Source organism: Prionailurus bengalensis, chromosome B2, assembly GCF_016509475.1.
Source record: "Prionailurus bengalensis isolate Pbe53 chromosome B2, Fcat_Pben_1.1_paternal_pri, whole genome shotgun sequence".
Classification (NCBI taxonomy): domain Eukaryota; kingdom Metazoa; phylum Chordata; class Mammalia; order Carnivora; family Felidae; genus Prionailurus; species Prionailurus bengalensis.
Genome location: NC_057349.1, coordinates 139725430 through 139748696, shown reverse-complemented (window position 1 = coordinate 139748696; position 23267 = coordinate 139725430). Strand labels below are relative to the sequence as shown.

General features: G+C 46.6%; 1 protein-coding gene across 4 annotated transcripts in view; it reads right to left on the bottom strand.

Annotated features, from left to right (window-relative positions):
* TIAM2 (TIAM Rac1 associated GEF 2) overlaps positions 1-23267 on the bottom strand; it is a 189244-nt gene that overhangs the window by 93246 nt on the left and 72731 nt on the right. For 3 of the 4 annotated variants that reach the window (XM_043592641.1, XM_043592644.1, XM_043592642.1), the window contains 5 exons: positions 18379-18546; positions 16168-17304; positions 9577-10012; positions 3481-3653; positions 1197-1421 (listed from right to left, as the gene is read on the bottom strand). In XM_043592641.1, the coding sequence (XP_043448576.1) occupies positions 1197-1421; positions 3481-3653; positions 9577-10012; positions 16168-17298 (1965 nt within the window). In that variant the 5' untranslated portion in view covers positions 17299-17304; positions 18379-18546. Of the gene's footprint in view, positions 1-1196; positions 1422-3480; positions 3654-9576; positions 10013-16167; positions 17305-18378; positions 18547-21246; positions 21464-23267 lie in introns of those variants that run through there. The other variant, XM_043592643.1, reaches the window with a different exon arrangement.

Here is a 23267-nt window from a genome sequence, read left to right as displayed (position 1 = left end):
CTCTCTCCATTCTCTGCTGGCAGCTTTAACTTTCTTTTCACTTCCTTGTTAACTGGTAGTCTGTAGTTTGCTAGCAGGTCCTCTTTAGACAAATGGCGTATTCCATTTGAGGAAGAGTTCAGGAGTATCGGATATGCTGAGACACTACAGAATGATAGAAATTCTGTACTCCGAAATCCATTTTCCATATAAATCGTTAAGCTTCTATAGTGTCACCCTGCATCAGGCCCTGGTAACTGCACATCCAGTGCTGTCCCACCAACTAACAGACTTCCCTATGTCATCTGTCCTCCAAATCTGATTAACCTTCTAAAGATACGATGTTCAGCCTGCACTTAGGAAGACGGAGATGCTATAACTTTCATGGACACGTGCCTAAGCGCTCAGGGTGCATGCACAAAGGAAAACATATTAAAAAGCTGCTTCTCTTGGGGCGCCTGGGTGGCGCAGTCGGTTAAGCGTCCGACTTCAGCCAGGTCACGATCTCGCGGTCCGTGAGTTCGAGCCCCGCGTCGGGCTCTGGGCTGATGGCTCGGAGCCTGGAGCCTGTTTCCGATTCTGTGTCTCCCTCTCTCTCTGCCCCTTCCCCGTTCATGCTCTGTCTCTCTCTGTCCCAAAAATAAATAAACGTTGAAAAAAAAAATTTAAAAAGCTGCTTCTCCTCCTACAAAATGCAAACAGCATAGAAACTAGCTGTTTAATTATGATACGAATGTGGAACTAGACCGGAGAAAGCATCGTCCTTTAGCATCTTATCTGTTGGCAACATACATATTTTTTTTTTTTTTGGAATCCACGGACACGGGAATAGCTGTATGACGCCAAACCAAACTTTCTGAAGCCACCCTCTGTATCAGAATCCTATCTAACTGTCTAGTGGTGTCATTATAGAAATCTCGGTCTGAAAGTGACAACATACGAGACGATCGGTGAAGCACGAAGAAGCCGTTCAAGATTATGAAAGAAGATCTGGCCACAAAATGTTCCGCTGTATGTATAACCACCACCAAATGTTGTAAAGTCTACCGACATCACCGATGTCACAAAAGTGCTGCCACTGAGTACTTGAAATGAGAAGCCACAGAAACTATCTCCCCCGGAGGTGTAAGAAACATCACCACCATCAGTTTGCATCCAAACTCAGATTTTTGCTGAGTGACATGAGCAATGAGAGAAAACGCGTAAATAAATACTACCTGGTTTTCGATGGCTTTCCTGTTCTTCGGGTCGCTCACCACGGACAGCTGTAACTCTGCCATCTTTCTCATTTTGCTGTCCATGTCTATCTTCTGAACAAGGTTTTTGGTCTGGTTCTTCAGCAGGCGAACTGTGTCCTCTTTTCCGTGTTTCTTTGCAAAAAGGGATGCGCAAGCTGAATGTATGGCAGTGACCCAGTTTTCCAGATCTGTCTGGCTAGTGGCCTAAACACGGGGGGCGGGGGGGGGTGAAAAAAAAAACCTATTTGGAATTGTTTTACCACAAAGTGTTCTCCAAAGTGGGAGGCTGGGCTTTGATGTGTAAAACCCAAGAAGTACCTTCACTTCATAAAAATGGTTTAATTTCAAAAACAGACCCAACCACTCAGCTCAGATTTGCAGACTTCCTGGACTCGGGAGGGTCTGAGAGAATGCCCAGAGCACAGCAGAAATAATCGTGCAGCCCCAGATCCGACAGGAAGACTAACCACAAACAAGCTGCAGGCCAAGAGCAGAGGAGTAATCACACCAGGGCACGTCCACTCAGCTCAGGGTCCTTACACTATGCTGTTCTCTAAATGGGAATTTATCTTCATAATTTTAATACAGTGAGAAAACATGAGAGCTTAAAAGGTTAAAGTCTGAAACATGGACATGAAATTTCATCTACAGTATGAACTCTGTTATGAAATCTGTAAAAGAATATTGGGGGGATGCGCACAACATTAAAATAGTTGTCCTGGAGCACGGGGAGTATACAGAATGGTTCTTCTTTCTCTGCTCTTCAGTTAACTTTAGACACAACGACTACATGCAATTTCCATGTAAGAAAAATATCTTAGAAATAAAACAAGTCTGGATAAAGCAGCATGGGCAAAAATTAGGATTCTAAGCAGGCCGAAAAGCCCTTTCCATTCCCTTGATGTCCAGAAATAACCACACAGATTCAAGCTATGGATGGATCCCCCAATTAGCTCAGGGATCATACAACAGGACCTACTGGGCACATTTCTTAGGACTACAGATATTTTGTCTGAATCACAAAATACTCATTTCACACTTGCCCCTAAGATCTCTGTGTGAGTTTAATCCAATGTTCTTACCCTCCCTACAGTTCAGATTAACAGCAATTCGTTACTTGGCCTTAAAGCATCGTAGAAAGTCTCAGTAACCTGTGTTAAGAGAAGGAAAATCCAACTTCAGGCCCTGAATCTTTTAAGTCGGGGATAGCAATAAGGCCAGAAGCCCTATGAGTTTACCCGGTACCAGCCACAGGAAATCCTTTGCAGGGAATTCTAGATTGCCCAAGTCAGCTGAGAGAACACTGTGTTGTTCTGCAGGGCTCCGGGACCAGCATCATCAAGACACCTGAACCTAGGACCCAGCAGGTCCTTCCGTGAACCTTTCTGACCAGATACAATCTGCAGCCCCAATTGGGTCTCCAGGCGGGACTGGTTAGACTGGGGAGCACTTGAGAAGCACACTTCTCTTCCTTCACTTCTACCTCTTTTGAGTTAATTAGTAATAACAACAGCACTCGGGATGAGGATTCCTTTAGCACTTAACACACGCAATTCTTCATCCTCAAAGCAATCCTCTAAGCCACTGTCCCCCTACTGGTTGTGGGCTCTGAAGCTCAAAGCAGTTCAGTAAGCACTCTGTCTAGGGTGACCCGACCCACAGCAGCAGGAGCTCCCACCGAAGCCTGACACCAATACTGATGGCTCAGCATCACCACACTCTTCAACTTCGCACTTGCTAGGAAACTGCTAAGAGCTGTAACAGCAGATACCTTGCATCTTAACATCCCAAGCCCACTTCCACTGGAAAATGAGACTTCCCAGCATTTGTCTCTAAGGTTTTCTTGAAATGCTGCTTCTTTTACTCTTGCTGGGATTCTTGGGAAAAGTCTAAAGCCATATTCTGTAGGCCTCTCTGAAAAGCCTCCACTCTGGGAATTTCAGACCTTGCACCATTAGATCCCGAGCTACTCCAGGATGGGGAATCACGATTTTTCTCTCTTCAGAGCCTCACGATCCTCCTGTGGGCCCCAGCTCGGCACCCGCAGGGCATCCCGAGGCAGGCCTGCTCTAGGAATTACTGGATGTGCCCCGGCCCCGTATCACCGGACAGTGAGCAGAGGCCAAGCTCTAGCTTGCTTAAGCCCCAACCCAAAGCCCAACTGTGCTATTCCTCTACTTCACTGCTGAGCTGTGCCTCTTCATTCTGCTCCTTTCTATCCTCATAGTACACAAGCCCTCGTGTACTGTGGGCTCGGCGGTACCTGGAAAAGGTAGACATCTCCAAAGGAGTTGCTGAGGCAGAACACGTTCTCCTTCTTGGGATGCTCTGGGACGGACTGCACTATGCTGTCTTCCGCAAACAGGGCACACCGAGGGGCGCTACTCTGGTCCGTGCAATTCTTCCCATACGTCTCGTAGAATAGCAGCGTGCATCCTAGGAGAGAGAAGCAAAAGAACATCTGTGCCACTGTCCTGAGGATCCAGGAAAGTATGGAGAAGCTAGGGGATACATCTAAAAGAGAAAAGAAAATGGAAAGAGACAACCACGTAATACAAAAGGAAACCGTGGCATCCAAAGTATGCCTTGTTGTACTAGCATAACTCAAGTGAAAACGACATGTTTTGTAAACATGGTATCAGTGATAACAATACCAAGCACTTATTATTGCTTACTCTGTGTCAGAAATTCTTCTAAGTTCTTCACTGGCTCATTTAGTCCCTACAGCAGCCCCAACAGGTAGGTGTGGTCATTAACCCCATTTTACAGATGAGAAACCTGGAAGATTATACCATCATGCAGGTCCCACAGCAGGACTGCCCAGGAACTGGCCCCAGAGCTCCTGTTCTTTTTTAAATTTATTTATTTTTGAGAGAAAGTGAGAGAGCAGGGGAAGAGCAGAGAGAGAGAAGGAGAGGGAGAATCCAAAGCACATGGCTGAGCCTGATGTGGGGCTCAGACTCGTGAACTGCAAGATCATGGCCTGAGCCAAAATCAAGAGTCGTGAGCTTAACCCACTGAGCCACCCAGGCGCCCTGAGCACTCGCTCTTAACCACACCACTGAGTTATTAGATCTGAATGCAGGAAGCCACAGAAGACCCACGTGCATTAACCAAGGGAGCTTCTACGCTTAAAATCTGCGGTAACAAGAAACCGAGCTTACCTGGAGAACTTTGCCATTTATGAGAAAAGCACCCAGTTAATTCTCCAAATGCCACGTAAAATAACTTAATATTAGTGTATTCTTTTATGTCACAGTAAGAGGAAATAACAGTACACATTTCACTAGTTTAAAGAGGGGAAAATGAAACTAAATATCCCTCGACTTTAAAACATTACTCCAAAAATGCCTGCAAGTACATAGCTTTCCATTAAGAAGCCAGTGAAGTATTGTAAGTAGAAGTTGTTAAGGATCTACTTTGATAATTAGATAGGAGTACCTTATAATTATCAGACGCAGTCTTCAAGCAAATTCTAACACGCTCACAAGTATGTCCTCTTGTTCAAAAACCTTCATCCAAAAAAACACTTTCGAACACTTCTCATGTGCCGAGCCCTGCCACCCAAATACGGCTGATGAGGTCACCATCCATCCGCTTTGCAAAAACCTCTTCCACTGATACTAAAGAAGCACCAGCCTGCTCTCACCTACGCTGCGAACGAATGTGGTCCACGGCATGCCTGTCTTACTCTCTGAGTTAGGAGTCCTCATTCACACAAGTGTAAATGTTTTAAAACGCTATTCCATGCTAGCCAGCCTCACTTCTTCCTTCAAAACCCAATCTGAATCTGGACAAACAAGTTCAGATCATGGGATCCAGTGCAGCACAGAAGCCAAGAGACAAAGATGCCAGCAGGTAGCTAGCTCTGCCCCCAGCAACAACATCACCAGGACACCACTTTCTCCCTCCGTGGTACTTAATGATCTCAAGAAGCATGAGCAATCTTTCTCCCTGCAAACAAAAGGCACCCACACTAAGGCTGAGAGAGGCTCTTGGAAGAAGGAAAAACATGAGCAGGTATCCAGCCAGAGCCGCTTCTGCAGGACTGAGCCAGTCTCCTTTTCCAGCCACGGATGCAGTGAGAAACGATGCCCCCAAACGTTTCCATCAGGAAACGCCTGAGTGCCGCTGTGATGCCATGACCTGGGCATCCGAGGACCAGGGTCAAGGTGACAGATCCACGCCAGCTCTGCCCAGTCCAAATTCTTTCCGACAGGTTAACATTTACTTCCCAGTTTCCCTATCGCTGTCCTCCCAGCAGCCGTGGCTTGAATCATTGCATCTAGAGGAAACGAACACGACTTTGGGCAGGTGCCAAGCCGCCGCCAAGCCTCACACCCTGTCGACAACAGACCGCAGCTCTACCGTGACAGGGTGAAGCCAGAAGAGCCCCGGGCCGGGATGTAAAACGACAGGCACAAACTGTGTTGCCATCAAGTTTGAAGAACAGCAAATCGGCCGTAAACCTATTGCCTCAAAGTTCTCTTCATCTGTGTCTCGAACACTGGGGAGGTAAGTTGGATGGAAAGGGGCCCATCCGAGTCGGTGCCGTCTCCCGCCCCCGCCGCCCCCACACTGCATTTCGGCCATCAGCCCTGCCCTGTCCCCGCCAGGAGGCGGGGTTGGCCTGGAAGGCTGACAGCGGAAGTTCTTCTCCCCGCGGTAGGAGAAGGAGAAAACGGACTGGAACAGCAGCGGAGGACAAGAACAGGTGAGGTACTGCTAGAAACATTACCAGCGACCAAAGAATTAGTCGCCTTCCCTCAAAGCCACCTTCTCTTTGACGCCCTCTCGACCCGCACGCGTCACATCATCCTCATCTGCCCTATCACATGGCAGAACCACCAGAAATCCCAAATTACTCCGCGAACCCCTCTCCCGATGTCGTGCGTTCTGAGGGATTAACTCTTCAACCTTGCCAACTGCCCTACCCAGAAGTCCCCTGTGAGCCACGTGAAAAGCCACTCATTGGAGAAGACACAGAGAGAGCAGAATTACCTCTGTTAAAGATTTATTACATCCTCCAAGCCCTAGAAAACGTGTCTACCTTTAGCATACTATATATTCAACACAGGTACACAACCAGTGTGCTCCTAGCTGCTCTCCCGAGAACACTGTTTCCAATTTATTTACACAAACACTTCGAAGATAATTTTAAAATTCTGCTTAAATGTGCATGTGTGTATACATACATACACACACGTGTGTGTGTGTGTGCGCGCGTGCGTGTGTGTTTTTAACAAGGATTGAACCAAATAGTTAAGTCTCAACATTACAACTTGGATTCTAAGCCAAGAAAGTTGAACTCAACCCATTGAATTCCCAGAGGAAAGAGGTGTAGAAAGCCACATGGAAAAGGTTATGCTGGGAAAAAAAACATCTTTATCGCATGCCTTTCCTTGGCTGCAAAGGAAAGGAAGGAATGTGGGCTTGATAACATTTACACTCACAAAGCTCCCTTTATCCATGGGTCCTGAGGTGTTTCATGAGCAAGCTCGAGACAGCAGCGCGCAGGCATGAGTGTCGATCCTGGAAATGTCGAACAACTCAGGACCACGCCTGCCGCGGAAGTCCCTGGGGTAGCCTCCACGATGGAAAACTAGAACCCAGATGGGAGCTCTTCCAACAGTGAGTGATACCTGCCTGAATCTCGCCCAGGAAACCTCCGACAATCTGGCTTTGCACAAGCATCTGCAGGAGCAGGGAACTCGGGAAGATGGTGTCCCTTCCACTTGCTCATGACTCTGGTCACAGTTGTATTTCTTTTTTTTTTTTTTACACTAATTCAGAATCTGTTTGCCTTCCATCTATTCGTGCCATCCCAACCTCTGGAGAACCAGAACAAATTCAGTGTCTCTTCTACAGGACTGCTGCTCCCCGCCACGCCAGTCCTTATTTTCTGCAAGCTCAATGATCCTGGATCCTTACACCATCCCCCATATAGCATGGCTCTAAATCCCTCTGGTGTTCACCGACGGCCTCATTTCTTACAGCAGGTTATGGACACACAAACACACACCGTCACCAGCCCCCCACCACAGCCCCATGGGGTGTACCCTGGGCGATTTTCAGAGCCATTAAGACAGGCAGGGAGCAACTTCCCAAAGCATCGATTTTATTTATTTTCTAATGTTTAAGTTTGAGACAGAAAGAGCCTGAGCAGGAGTTGGGAGAGGGGCAGAGACAGGGGAAGACACAGAATCCGACACAGGCTCCAGGCTCTGAGCTGTCAGCACAGAGCCCGATGTGGGGCTCGAACCCACAAACTGCCACATCATGACCTGAGCCAAAGTCAGCTACTTAACCAACTGAGCCACCCAGGTGCCTCCAAAACCATCAATTTTAACAAACAGGTTTTACATTGAAAAATAAACATAGGTAAATACAATAAATAAATACAATAACTAAAAAATAGATACATGTCACATTATGGAGTGGAGTGCAACTCTTTCAAACATCATGCAGGAAGGAGGCAGCTTCAGACTGTGATTCTTAAACAATTTCATAGGCTCACTCCCCCAGAGGGGACATTTTCGCTCCCCTCTCCAGTCAAAAATACCTCCGGTGGACCCTATTCAAGAACCCTCATCTTGTTTGCTAACAGGTCTCCTGCACTATCTTGCCCCCAAGGACAGAAATGGCCAGGTCCCCCCAGGGCAGAGGAAGGAGAGACTGATGTGGTTGTAGAACATGGGACATCTCTAGAGTGGGAGAGAGCCAAAGCATAAGAGACTCTTAAAAACAGAACAAACTGAGGGTTGATGGGGGTGGGAGGGAGGAGAGGGTGGGTGATGGCTATTGAGGAGGGCACCTTCTGAGATGAGCACTGGGTGTTGTATGGAAACCAATTTGATAATAAATTTCATATATTAAAAAAAACAAAAAAAAGAACATGGGACATCTCTAATGATGAAGCCAAAGATCACATTTACTCTTTTAAACCACATTTACTTTTATCTTGACTTCATCACATTGGAAACCATTCAATGAACGGCCTCCAGACCAAACCCCCAAGTCTCCTTCACTTGTAATACCCTGGAGCCACATCTCCCTATCCTGTTCTTGGGTGGTTACATGATTATGAACCCTCAGAGCATAACCTATCCCTTCGAACTGTATCTTGCTAGATTCATCCCCTTATCCCAACTTTCCAAATCTTGTTCATCATCCTGTGTAAGAACCTGCCTCCCCAGTATGCCCAAGCCAGCTAAGCTCTTGGCCTTCCTCAGCCACCACGTATCACAAGGATCTAAATCCACAGCCAGAAAAGAGGACCGCAGTCTGTGCTGGGCGCTGGGTCGCGGATTTTACAAACCTTCCAGTTTGCTAAGGGAAGATGTCACTTAAGGACAAGATACCTTCCAAAGTGCATCCTACCCAGAGAGGCTTATGGGTAATTAGGAAATGGCACCAGCTCCCCAAGGCTGGGGTGGGGGCATCTTATGATATTCACATGGTGAGTGAAGAAAGGTAGAAAGAGGCACCGTGGAGGGTTCCAGGCCTTTCACACATATCCTCTGCAGACAGGATTCCTAGTTCCACTTTCTCCCAGGATAGGGAAGGATGTCACCAGATAAGGATAAGATAGGGAAGGGTGTCGCCAGGCTTGGCTTTGAATGCCACACTCAGTTCCTCAGACAGAGTCACAAGACGGTTGTGCAGAAATGCCAGCGGCTGTGAGGCTGCTCCTCCTGTTCGCATCTGTGTAAATCATCTTTACATCGTGTAAATCCACACTGTATCGACTTAGAGCCTCGCTCTTCCTCAGGACATTTAGATAGCTTCAAATCTATACGCCCATAATGAGCAAGGCAATTATAATTTTTAAGTGGCAATGCCTGCAAGAAATTTTCCTCATCTTAACAAATTCTTACTCCCATTTCCTTCACATTAAAAAGAAGACATTTGTTTGTGATAACAATTAGACTTTCATAGTTTATAAAGGGTAGAGCACACAAATCAAATAATCCAGAGGAAATTCTTCATCATGCAAGCTGAGGAGGATACTTCTCTGGAGTTCTGAACATGTGCAGTTCCGAAGATGGTTACGTATTTGCAATATTTTTACACCCAGAGGCAGGAAAGGTATTAAAGAATGGTACAGAAATACCTATAAAGTAATAAGCTATAACCATTAAATTCAATCATCATGTATCGGAATGAATAACATATGTGAGTATTACATAATCCGTATCATCTAGGTTTGAGAAAGTATTTGTAGCAAAGCATGCTGGGAATTCTGCATCAAATCCCTTCACATTGACGCAAACTAACCCTGGACTGAACGGCACTTCCTAGGAGAGAGGGCAGCTGGGCAAAATGATCCCAGCGGCCCTCGAGTCAACAATGCACTTACCTTTCAGCGTCACCCAGTATTGTTTCCACTTCCTCCGAGCCACCAGTTCAAGCTTCCTTTCCTTCTGCAAAGTGACCAGGGGTTTGAAGAACAGCCATCCTGCTTTCCGGACCACCCCTTGCTCCTTCTCAAAGAGCAGATCAAGTTGCTCCAAAGAGCTGAGTGACCCGCTGCTGGAGTCGGCGGTTTCCGTGGATGTTTCTGGGTTCTCTGTGTTGGTTCTGCTCATTTCCAACTCCCGCATGAAATTCTCATAAATGTTCTGTTGGAGGGGATCGCTGCCAGTTGCATGAGTGGATTCGCTTCTCTGGGACAGGAGCTGAGCTGAGCCCCCTGACCACAGCGAAGCAGACACCGGGAAGGGCCCCTGCACGTCTGCATTCAGTCCATCTGAGCGGCTGTCAAAGTAGTCACTGCCTTCCTTGGACCTCGGCTCCTGTGAGCAATGCAGACGAACACCCATCAGAGGTTACATACATCCACAGTATCCCTTCCCAAACACCGCAGACGTGTCTTACTGTCGGTTGCTAATGCTGCTGCCTCCAAGCAACATTCTTTTAACAAAAATGCACCTTCGATCATCAAGTCACCAAACCAGAAAGAACTGTAGAAACAGCGTTGCCCAACTCAATCTACAGCCAGTAGAGTCAGTGCTTCAAGATACAAACAAAAAATCACTGACTATCCTAAATCTAATCTATGCTGAGCATCAAGAAGTTAACTAGCATATTTAAAACACATCAGCGAAGATTTCTAGGCTGACATTTCTTCTGTGAACCAGTGTCTTCCTGGAAAGAATTCATGCTCTTGGCAGTCTGCCTTCCTCCTGGATCCCTTTAAAGCTAAGTAGAAAATCACTAGTTCCAGGGTCATAGGGTGGGGTAGGGAATAGGCATGCAGTGTTTTTAGGTGTTGTTACGCAAACTTCTCTTCCTCTGCCAGAAACACAGCCCCCAGCCTCTCACCGCCTCTACCCAAATCAAGACTGGAGGATCCCAGCACCTTATTTTCAACTTCAGGTAGTAAAAACCACACACCTGCAATTCCTGATCTACAAAGGGTATTTGCTACTAACTTGTTTTTCATAAATAGCATTTTTTAGTTAATTTGGGGATTTCTTTCTTGAAAAGAATATATTTCTTGAAAGGAATATATTCCTTACGCACATCCTTTTATTCGAACATCTATTTTGTTCTAGGCATTGGGGATACCAAAGACACGATTCTTAACTTTAATGTTTATGACAACATAAAATCAGACATAGGCAGCTGTAAGTAAAATTAATATTTATGTAGTAACAACTGCCCCCTATTAGACTAAGTGCACTAAACACTGAAGCAGCCATGCACAGAGCTGAAAACATGAATGTTTCCTCATTTAGATGAGAAGTTATTTAATAAAAAGAACTTTCATACAGGCCATTCACTGGTAAACATCAGTTAACTACATTTTTCAGCAGAAAGTGACCTTAATCTAAGATGCTAACATTCCAAACTTAGAGCTTAGATTAAGGTAAATCTGCAGAGGGATGCTAACCACACCAGCTAGTCAGCTTCTAGTGGGCTTGCAATCATGTTTCCTTATCCATTTCAATAAAAATGAGGGCAAACTCAATGAAGGACCATCGACAAAGGCCTTATCGTGAGTATTCCACTGTGTGGAGGCGTTTTCTTTTCAGAGATTCCATCCAGATATCAAGTAGCAAACACTTGCTATCTTTTGTAGGAAAATCAACTGAAGAGTGCTTCCAAATACCCAGGGGCTAGAAACAACGGAGCCCCAAGCACAGCGATTACTAACAAAAATATCATTTTCTACTTGTGTTTACACTGTGTCCCACAGTCATATTTATTTATACACAGATGCTTATGTAACGACAAATAAGCCAGCTGCAGCAGTGAGTCACTTAGAAACTTTCAAAATAGTACTAAGATTTTTTTTTTTAATTGTCACTTTGTTGCTCTTCAGAACACTCCTAAGAGGTGAAGAAATACTGCTCGTTTTAGTTAGTATTAACATCATTTCAGCTATGAATAGGACTCTGACTCACAGACCCCAAACACTGGGATACCTCTGATACCCAGCAAGAGCTATAATGGGATGTTTGAAAATAAGCCGAAGTCTGCCAGGGAAAGACACTCAGGTGCCAAACTTAAATGTGACCTATAAACATTCTTGACTGTGGTTTCTCACAAGAGAGTCTTCAAGTTGTAATGCTGACTTTTAAATGTTCCACCACAGCAAAGCATGACAAATTTTCCCTCATAAAAAATAGGAAAATATTGTATTTTAGCATTTATAACTGATTCTTAGACATAAACATGACCCTTTCCAGTTTCTAATAAATGTCCAAAGCTTTCTATCTAGAATCCTAATAGGCAGTGACTAATTTTCAGGCTGATAAGAAGGAATGAATGAATGAATGTCCATCCCTAAAGGGGCTCAGCTAGATTTCCTGATCACTGGGCTATGGGTGTGAAACTAAGGAGCCATGTTACACATGTACACAAAGCAGTCTGATTTCCATCTCCCCACAATCAGATAATCCTAAACAATGGATAATGGAACTTCATGACCAGAGCACTGCAGCAAAGAGTACAAAGCTACTCCAGAGATGTCAGTCACTCCTCGCTGCTAAGGGAAAACCCTTGTATCGTCATTCCTCAATCTTCTAGGAAAATGTGCCCAATTCACACCTTGCCCTTCTTCACAGGCCTTTGTTCTTCATCACATCGGGACCATTAGTTCTTTGTGACTACGCAAGCCCTCAAAGAGCAGTGAGCTCCAAAATCAGGAGGGCCCGAAAGCCAGCGTGTCTGCATCCTGAATCTTCTCCACTACAAACTCTGCAGTACTTGTCGATGTGCCCACCAAATATGCCTGGCCCTCCCCTAGGGCACGTGGCAAGGTGATCTTTCTCTTTCTCTTCCTTCCCATCTTTCTCTTCCTCCCTCAGAGTTAGGCATGGCCACGAGACTTGCTTTGGCCAATAAATGTGAACAGAAATAAAAAGTGGAAGCTTTAGGGGCACCTGGCTGGCTCAGTTAGGCGTCAGACTTCAGCTCAGGTCATGATCTCACAGCTCGTGAGTTCAAGTCCCGTGTCAGGCTCTGTGGTGACAGTTCCAGAGCCTGAAGCCTGCTTCAAATTCTGTGTCTCCCTCTCTCTCTGCCTCTCCCCTGCTAGTACTCTCTCTTTCTCTCTCTCTCTCTCTCAAAAATAAACATTAAAAAAAATATTTTTTTAAGTGGGAGCTTTAAAAGCCAACACATGGTTTTCTTTCTCTTTCTGCTACCATGGCTTGTGGTGTTCCAGATGGAACTACTCTGCGGACCTGGGGTGCCAGAAAGGAACAATCCAGAACAGAGTGACAACACAGGAAAGAAACTTTGCTTGTGTTAAATCTCAGAGACGTGAGAGCATTCTGTTACCTCAGCATAACCTAGACCCAGCCTGACTGACAGAACTGAGAATTCACCCAGGACAGGAACAAGGACTCTCAGTACAGCTCCAGGAACACGAAGAGCTTATTGGCATCAAACACATACTTCTTTCCAGCATGTGTTCTCCTCCCTCCCTCCCTCCCTGCCCCCCCCCCCCCTCTCTCTCTCTCTCTCTCTCATTAGTACGATATTCTTTTTCAGTTGTATATGTTCTTTTACCAATTTATTTTAGGGTCTAACTCACCAGACTGGTTGAAAGCCCTATAAAAAAGGGGGGGCTGCTTCTCCTTTTATATCTCTTTTTAAAAAGTCAAAACAAGTATGTCTCTCCATCACGGTAAGGGTTTCTGGACCTTAGTCCTGCTGGCAGACAGAAGTTCGCTCGTATGTGAGCGAGAGAATATGCATTTTCTGGGTGCTGTGTTGTAACATACAGTCGGAAACTTTACTCCCATGCACAGACTACATTTTTAAGGATCTATACCTGATCTTTGCCATAAATTGTGAACAAAAAACAAAGGGGGGGGAAGGCCAATGGGAGTGGCCTACTTGCCAGAAACACTCATCTTGCTCACCTTCATAGATCCAAAGTGGGAACGCAAGCATAACAAAAGCTGCGTTCAAAGGACACTTTTTAAAACTCCAAAGTAGTTTATTTTAATATTCAGTAAGCCCAAAGTAATATTATTTTTAATATTTATTTAATATATTTAATACTCAGTAAGCCCAAAGTTACTAGTGGCTATCAACAATATCTTGGCCATGTGGCTAAGTGGAAAAAGCTCACCTTTGAGGCTTAGCAGAAATGGTTTCGGCCCTGGCTTCTCCAACAACTAGCCTAGTGTCTTCAGGGACGACCTTCAAATTCCTTGAACCTTACTTTCTTCATTTTTAAAATGAGGGGGAAGTCCTTTCTAGCTTTCAAATTTGAATTTTTTGATTATATAACCATCATGTTCTTTTTCTTTTTTTTCTAATGTTCACTTATTTTTATTTTGAGAGAGACAGAGAGAGAGAGACATAGTGCAAGTGGGGGAGGAGCAGAGAGAGAGGGGGAGAGAGGGAAAGGGAGAAAAGGAGAAGGGGGAAGGGGGGAGGGGAGAGGGAGAGAGGGAGAGGGAGAGAGGGAGAGGGAGAGAATATCCCAAGTAGGCTCCATGCTGTCAGAGCAGATCCGGACACAAGAGCTTGATCTCAAGAACCATGACACCATGACCTGAGCCAAAATCAAGAGTCAGAGGCTCAGCCAACAGAGCCACCCAGGTGCCCCATAACCAGTCTGTTCTTAACTCCACAGGCTTACAAACCATTCAGAGTTAAGTCTCTGGATGATACAGACTTGAAGGAAGGCATCGCCCACGGGTGCAACGGGCAGTGACGGTCTGACAGGGGCAGAACGTGGCCAATACGCAGGGGCTGCTGGTCTGCTACTGAGCTACCCTGAACCTGAATGCGGCTCAGCAGAGCCGTGTGTAAGCCAGACCACAAACGTAGACAGATGAGAAACACACCCTATGCAAACAAGAGATGTGGAATGACTGGCTCAAGGCCAGGATCAATCAGGGGTCACAATGAATGACGACTTAACAGAAGTCGGCAACAGAACACCTAAATCAAAAAGGCACAAAGGTTCTCAGTGTGGGATTACAGCCCCAGAGAAAGCAGAGGACTATTTGGAAACCCCATTAGGCTCAACTGCCATCAGCTCTTTGGGAACCAGGAGCAGAGAGAAAAGGTCAAATCTCCACTCCGTGGCGAGGCTTAGCATAAAGTGAGTAAGGAGTCAGCAAATGACTACATTTGGGGAGATGAAGAGTTCCGTAGCAGGAGGGTGATCTGTTCTTTGTCTCTGGGTAAAGGGGGAGCCGAGGACAAATCACAGCACGGAAGGGGTGGTGATATGCTTCACGCGTGAGAAGGGAGTAACTAGCGGGAAGTTTTATGGATCTGAAACCATCTACTCAGGGAAGTTCTATTATTTTTCACTCCTGAAGCTCTATAAAATTTTGCAATTAGACACTGATCCAAGATGGATGAAATGCAGTTTTACTAGAGACAAACTGCCCACTCAAATTCTCTTCAACAATGTGACTTATACTGGGCGAGTTTAAAAAAAAAAAGTGGGGAGGGAGGGAGAGAGAAAAAACTTTCTCCCTTCTACAAGAAACAAACAAAACAGAAAAGTCAAGAGCAAAAGAACTGAAAACCTAGCAGTTGCCACTAGAACCTAAATAGGCAACCTATTATACTTTCCTTCCTGGTGACTAAGCCACTTTGTTTTCCCATGACAACTTTATACATCATTATTACATGTAAGTATTATCATCATCGCAATGCTTATTTTGTCAGGCATTATCATATTTTTGCTATTACACATTCTTGGGTACAAGATGTTTTCAAAACTGTTTGCTATCCCCATTAGAAAGTGGTGAGATTATACAAATAGCTCATCAACCTTTTTTTTTAATGTACCAACTTAAGTCTAGAAATTTAATTTCCCCAAAGTAATGTCAAGTTCAGGAAGGCTACTCATCCCCAAATAACAACATTCTATCTCTCCTTTTTGTTTAGACTTCGAGAGTGAACTCTAGCAAGATTCGCAGATGACTAATTCACTGGGGAATTCTCTGCAAAGCTATAATTTGTTTTTTCTTTTTTTTTTTTAAAGACAGCAAGTGTGCACATGAGCAGGGGAGAGGGGTAAAGAGAGAATCTCAAGTGGGTTCCATGCTGAGGATGAGCCTGACACGGGGCTCAGTCCCACCACCCCCAGATCACGACCTGAGCGGAAATCAAGAGTCAGATGCTCAAATGACTGAGCCACCCAGGCGCCCCCACCCCCACCCCCACGCTGTAGTTTCTAAGGACAGTTTGGCCACATCTCGGGGTGACGCCCGTGGAGTTCACACCAGAGTCCCAGGAGGTAAGCCTGCACAGAATCAGAGCCTGAAGTTCTGGGTGAGGGGTAACAAGTGCCCTTCTGAAGCAGAAGAGAAACACCACCACCACCCACTGCTGCAAACAACAAGAGGAGCCCAGCCTGAGGCTAAACTCTCTGCACTTTCCTGAGCCTCCGGCCAGCAAACAGCCCCGTTTGACAGACAGCGGGCCTGCGGGAACCTTCCCTTCCGCGCCAGGGGTGGCTCACCTGCAGCTTCCGCTTCTTTCTGGAGAGGCTTCCGGTCCAGTCGCTGATGCGGCGCATGCGGGCTTTGAGCGTGTCCTTCTTGGAGGCGTCCTCCGCCGCGGCCTTGGACTTGCGGCAGGGGAGGGTGAAGGACGCGTACGGCCCGGGGTCCCTGCGCTCCACCCGGGACGGCACGTCCATGTCCGAGGCGAAGGACACGCGGTGGCTGAGGCCGGCGCGCGCGCCCACGAACTCACCGGAGAGCCGGAGGCCCGCGGCCGCGGGGCTGGCGTCCGGGGAGAGGTCGCGCAGCGAGGACAGGGAAGAGCTCTGGTTGAAGGGCTTCGGGGCCCCGGGCGGGAGGTCGGCGCCCAGGCGGGGGGCGGGCGTGCCGGGCGCCGGCAGGGGGCCCTCGGCCTCGCTGGCCTCGCTGGCCTCGCCCACGGGGCCCCAGGGGGAGTCGTACCAGGACGACTCGGAGCTCAGGGAGCTGCCCTTGCTGGAGCGCGGCCGCGAGTCCGGGGGCGAGTCGGGCCCGGGGCCCGGGCTGGGCGAGTAGCGCAGCAGCCGCACCGGGCCGCCCGCGTCCCCCGGGGCCCCCTCGGCCTCCTGGCCGCCGCCGTTGTGGAACTCGACCCGCAGGCAGCCGTCCAGCTTCCCCAGCGTCTTGATGAGCACCCTGGGGCTCTTGCGGTCCTCGCCCGGCGGAGGCGGCGGCGGCGTGGCCGCCACGCTCTCGTTGCCCCCGTAGCAGCTGAGAAGGTGCCCATTGCAGTCCCTCGAGGCCACGCGCTCCTCCGCCCGCTGGTGCGCCACGTAGTGGAAGCCGTTCTCCGGGGAGAGGAAGTCGTTGCCCGAGGCGCTGGTCCGGTGCTTGGCGTACACGCTGCCTTTGGGGGCCTTGCACGTGGCCCCGCCGGCCCTCGAGCCATAAGGCTGATTACTCTTGCAGTGAGACAGGCAGCTCCGGGCCAGGGACCGGGACTTGTAGCCCGCGCCGCCGCTGCCGGGCCCCCACCCGTGCAGTGACTTGTCGTCCTTCGCGTGAAGGCCGCGTATTTTCAGCGAGCAAGGCTTCTGCTTAGCACCAGTGAGAGCGTTGCCGTGATTCTTGGATCCTTGAAGGGTGTACTGACTCTCCGAGTTCCCCATGTTAACCTAAATGAAGAAGATTGGCTTCAGTGAGAAACAGGACCATTATGACAGAATTTTCTTTAAAAAAAAAAAAAAGCCCCACACGTTACAGAGTGACTAAGCGACGTTTCTGCTGTGTCTCCTACAACTCAGAAAAGCAGGGACACAAGTTGCTTACCGAACTGGTTTTCTACATGCCATGCAGGTTATCAGCCAAGTGGGTAATACTGCATGCCCACGTGCTAGTTAACTTTAAAACACGTAATTGGTTGTATGATGTTAATTCGGAAGCTGAACGGGCACAAAGATCAGCTTAAGGCGGAGACCCCCCTTGAGGCTCGGTGTTGGGAGGTTCTGAATAAAGGATTCTTGAAGGGGAAAATGAGGGAAAAGCACCTGTCACTCCAGTACACCGATTTGTCAGTGATCAGAGAGATTTTCATTCCATACAAAGTACCAGGAGAGCTAACGCCAGTTAGCTAGTATAAGAGATTATTGCTCAAAACCGCCAAGTTTGTAAGAACAGGAGTCCAGGTACCACACTCTGTTGGAGCTTGGGTCTATCACACAGAGTAGGAACAGGACAAAAGGAGTCCCCAAAGAGGAGGCTGAGATGAAGAATGGGGGCGGCAGGGGGAGGGGGGAGGGGGAGAGAATAAAAGCTCTCATTTGGGGCAAAAAGACATTTTCATAAAGCTAATCTCTAGTGCTTCTCAAGTCTTTACGGGTCCTCACTTTAGAACATGATGAGAAAAAATAGTTTGAAGCTGACTTATCGGAAACCGTGCGACTCTTTTTAAAGCCCCACTTTTCTCAATGAGTCTGTTAAGCCAAACAGGCGAGTTGAAATCAGATCTCAATCTTCCCCCTTGGCGTTTCATTCTATCTAGTAGATCACTATTTGAGGCAAGCTGGAGGTCATGTTCTCAGGTCCCTTTCAAAATGAATTTAGTAGGTTTTTAATTGTAATGTTTTTCCACCTAAGAATGTACAGCCACAAAACAAAAGTCAAATGAATTGACTTTTCTTTGGTGGGAGCTAAGCATACACATATCAAAACAAAAATGACCAGATCAAACAACTGAAGTCACTCATTACCTTAATCACAGTCTTGCAACTTGAGGTGAACCACAACTCATCTGAGCCGGCTGTACCTGAAGTCTAGTCTGTGCTCTGAGGGAGATTAATAGTCAGAAGGCTTCACAGGGTCCTGGGAACAAGGCAGCATGGTGAACAAGTATGGGAGGGGAGGTCCATGAAATGATCCTGAAAAACAGAAATACAAGGGAACCGTTGAGCATTTTACACCAAGCTTCCAAAAAGGTAAAAACAAAGGTTTCGTATAAATTCTACCAAGAAACAACCAGTGTCCAGAATCACTGTCAAAATAACAGATGAAATGTCTATAAACCGCTTGATTCATCAGAGGTGCTGGAAGATGTAAAGGAAGCTAGAACTGCCCATCCACTCTTGTAAAGGCCATTAATTCAACACACAGTCTGCAGTCCAATGTGCGCCTTTGTTTCAGGGGAGGGCAGGTGAAGGCTCTAGCATGAGTCACGGCTCATCTGTCACCACCGTCAGGAAAACAACTTGCAGCTTCTGCACACGGACAGGACTGCAGGAGCATCATCCTGATATGAAAACAGTTCATTGTTCTCGATTTGACTCAGCAGTGAAAACAAAACCCACAACGTGGAATCACAGTAAAATAGTCCTTGGCCGCAACAACTTGTGTTACGGAGGTTGACCCCACGAAGGAGATTCAGAGTTGTTCTCCAGCATATGTTTGGGCCTCTCCGCACAAGAAGTAGGGGCAGGAGGCCCAACTCGGAGGGAAGGGGCAGGCTGGATGAGCTGCCATCTGGCAGTGCTCGCTCCCGGGACACAAAGCCTGAGTTTTCTCTGCAGACATAGACAGCAGAGCAGTGACGGTTTAATGGTGACTTCTTTCCCTTTCAAAAACGGAAATTATTTGTAATTGTGTTACGATACACATAGCAGAAAACTTACCGTCTTAACCACCATAAAGAGTACAGTTAGTGGTGCCAAGTACATTCACACTGTTACGCATACAATCTCCAGAACTCTTCATGTCCTGAAACTAAAGCTGTGTGCCCATTAAGCAACAATTCCCCACCTCCCCCTCCCGAGCCCCGGCACCTACCATTTTATCTCCTGTCTCCATGAATTTGATACCCTAGGTATCTCACGCAGGTACACTCACACAGCATCTGTCTTTTTGTGACGGGCTTATTTCACTTAGCATAATGACTTTAGGGTTCATCCGTGTTACAGCGTGTGTCAGAATTTCCTCCCTTTTTAAGGCCAAGTAATATTCTCTCATACGTATGGGCCACATTTCGTTTGTCTCCTTATCCGTCAGTGGACGCATCGATTGCTTTCCACCTGGTGGCCACTGTGAGCCATGCAGCTATAAACGTGGGGGGACAAACATCTCTCTCAGACCCTGCTTTCCCACAAGTGAAGCTGCTGGTTCATATGGTAATTCTATGTTTTATTTTTTGAGGAACCACCATCCCATTTTCCACAGTGGCTCCACCATTTTACATCCCCACCAACTGCGTACAGGATTCGCATTTCTCTGCGCTTCGACCAGCACTTGTTATTTCTCTGGCATTTTGATAGTGGCCATCGACAGGTACAAGATGAGACCATATCTGGTTTCACTGTGCCTTGTCTCCAATGGTTAGTGATGCTGACCATCCTTTTTATTGGCACACAGCTGGTGTAACCCCTTCGGAGAGTTCAATAGTGACTTTTAAATTTTTTTTTTTTCAATGTTTATTTATTTTTGGGACAGAGAGAGACAGAGCATGAACGGGGGAGGGGCAGAGAGAGAGGGAGACACAGAATCAGAAACAGGCTCCAGGCTCTGAGCCATCAGCGCAGAGCCTGACGCGGGGCTCGAACTCCCGGACCGCGAGATCGTGACCTGGCTGAAGTCGGACGCTTAACCGACTGCGCCACCCAGGCGCCCCAATAGTGACTTTTAAAATTAATGGAGCACTGGCCCTGGCCCCAAGTTTCTCCAATGAGACCAGAGACCCAAGTCTTCCTGAGGCCATACGCACACATAGGTTTTAAAACTGGGGGACAGGGGGATGCCAAAAAGATTTTTCACTTTGGGACTGGCAGGAGGATCCAAGAGCTCGTTTCAGGCCACCGGCTCAGGAATGTGGCCCCAAATGGCACCCGCTATGCTACCGACCACTTATCTTTTTAGTGGGCGGCTCTCACAAATATCTGAAAGAGGGAATAGCCCACTGGTCGGGATGCCACTGAAACATGGCCCCCGTGACCGCTGTGAGTCCGGAGCTAGATCACAAGAACCCCACCTTTGAAAAGCTCACAATAGGAGTTGTATTTCTTCAGCTCCGTCTTTTTTAATCGTAGGGAACTACAAGTGGCCAGCGTTGCTCCTGGCTGTCACCACTGGGACCTCTCCCACGAGCTGACTGCAGGGAGACTCTGTGCTTGTTTATTTTCCTCAAGACCAAGGCCCGGGGATGACCCCAAAGGTGAAAGGCTCCAGGGTCCCTCACCCACAGCCGGCCCAGCTTTGTCAGGCCCTTCTGATCTGAAGGTCACATGCCTGAAGACAGGCGCACACAGCCCTGGTGTCAAGCTCTCCAACATAATTGACACAAAACTGCCATTGAGAGGCTCCCTCTGTCAGCTGCTCAAGACACACAAAGGCCAGGCTTCAAAGTCGCAGAATGGCCCCGGGATGGAAGCTTAGTCCCCAGCAACAGGTTACAACCTACATTCATCTTCCTGCTTTTGAAATTAAGCAGTTTCATTCTTATATCATGTTATATTTGAAACACAGAGCCCTGGACCCTGTCCTTTACAAAAAAGCTGTCCACCCAAGGCCTGCAACTTTGGGGCCCATACAGCATCCAAGAAGCGTTTGTTGAACTAAGTGAAAGCAACCTCACACACCAGAAGGCTGACTTGAGCACAAAGAGCAGGAATCATTCCCGACTGGGTCTGACCACAGGACTCACATAGATGCCCATGAGGAAACGTTGCAGTAATTAACACGGCACTGCCCAGAGAAAAGCAGAAGAGGGAGCAAAGAGGTGGAGAACAGTGTGCATTGTTACGTGTGGTAATGCCTACCAGCTGCTCAACATCTTCAGCCAATCCTGGCAAAAGAAAACCAGCCTCAAACTGGAACGAGAAGAATTATGCCGTATTTATGAGGAATTTATTGACAGGAAGGGTAATCTCTGAGGGAAACGATTACCCCTGAGAAGTTTGGCAAATTGAACAGATACGTACTGGGCATGCTTCAGCTGTGGCTTTTGTCTGGAAAAAGGAGAATAAATAGGTCAAACGTTCAACACCCCTGACTCCTTTACTGAGGGAATTTTACGGTATTCAAGTTAAATACTTTGTTGTTGTTGTTGTTGATAGAAAGGGGGCTGAAAATACTCAAACAACAAATTTCCTGTGAACTTTTTTTTTTAAAAAAGAGACTAGTTCAAAGCTCCCAATATCTTTAAACAGAAAAAAATACATAGTAGGTATACTAATCTGCAATATGAGAAATACTAACACGGAGTAACATGTATTAGGTATGCTAACCTACGATTTATATCATTAGGTATGCTAATGTGCATTGGGGCCCACAGCTGACTGATGGAGAATTTAAGGGAAGTCATTTAGCAAATATTGTGTGCTGTATAAACAAGTTTTTAATAATTCTCTTATTTATTGCAAAATAAAATCTTGCAATTTTTTTTAAAAATGGACAATCTCATGAACCTAAAAAACAACCACCTTGCCTTTTGCTCTCTGCATTCCCCAACCATATAAACCTGCTATGTTGCTTGTTGCTTTTTAAAAGCTGAAATCACAAATAAGAATGGATATTTTTGGTTCAACTTGTGATCAATTACCACCCCAGAAATGCCCAGCAATGAGAAGAAATTTACAAATACATCACTACAATACCAACAGCCACGGTGCCCTACCGAATTCCACAGCAAAACATCTTTCAGGGGAAATTCAAGATTTACCTTTTCTTTATTTGCCTTGAGCTTGGGCTTGAACTGATGTGTCAGATTCCCAAAGTCTCCATTTCCACGTAGTGTAGAGTTTACAGCAGAGGAAAGACTGCTTTGTCTCTGGCCTGAGCCAGCTGCTCAGAAGGAGCAACTAAAGAGGGTAAGAGCCAACCCCCCGGGGGCCGGATGGTTCTGTGGGGAGGACCGGGGCTGAATGGGGACAGCAAGCAGAACAGAGGCGTGGGGACCCCGCACAAAAGCAGATTTATGGCTGGGCGAGGCAGTGAGGGAAGCTGATGTTCTACCACCATGAGACACCAACAAGGCTTCTCACATAATTCCAGACAGATTTTCATACTGGAATAGGAGCCTCATCCTTGTCCAAGGGCAACATTCCAGATGGTGATAAGAACTAGGAAAAAAGATAAGAATAGGACTAACCATCATTAACCATAACAATATCCACTTGGTTTCCTTCATTGGGGGGAAGGGGGAGAGGAATTCAATCATTAAAAAGACAAACCTCAGCATCCGACTCTGGTTTGTGTCAGAGAACCTGGGTTTAAGGCCTGTTTCCGTCTCTTAAATAGCACAAGTCTTTGGGCAAATTACTTATACTTTGAGTCCAATTTCTCCACTTACAACTTGAGGATAAAAATTCTGACCTACCTACCTCACGGAGTGAGAACTGGGTGTGGAAATGTATGTGAAACCACCTAAAAAACTGAGAAATACAATACAAATATATAGCCCTCTTATTAATTGTGGGTTAGAAGTCTCAATTTGTGTACTATGACATCAGATCTTATGACAGTCTGTTGTTTCAGACAGTTTTAATTATGTTAATTATTACATATATATGTAATATATGTCATATATATATATATACATATAAATTTGGAATCTTCCAAATTCTGTTAGCACTTTCCTGATTTTTATCAATTCCCCAAA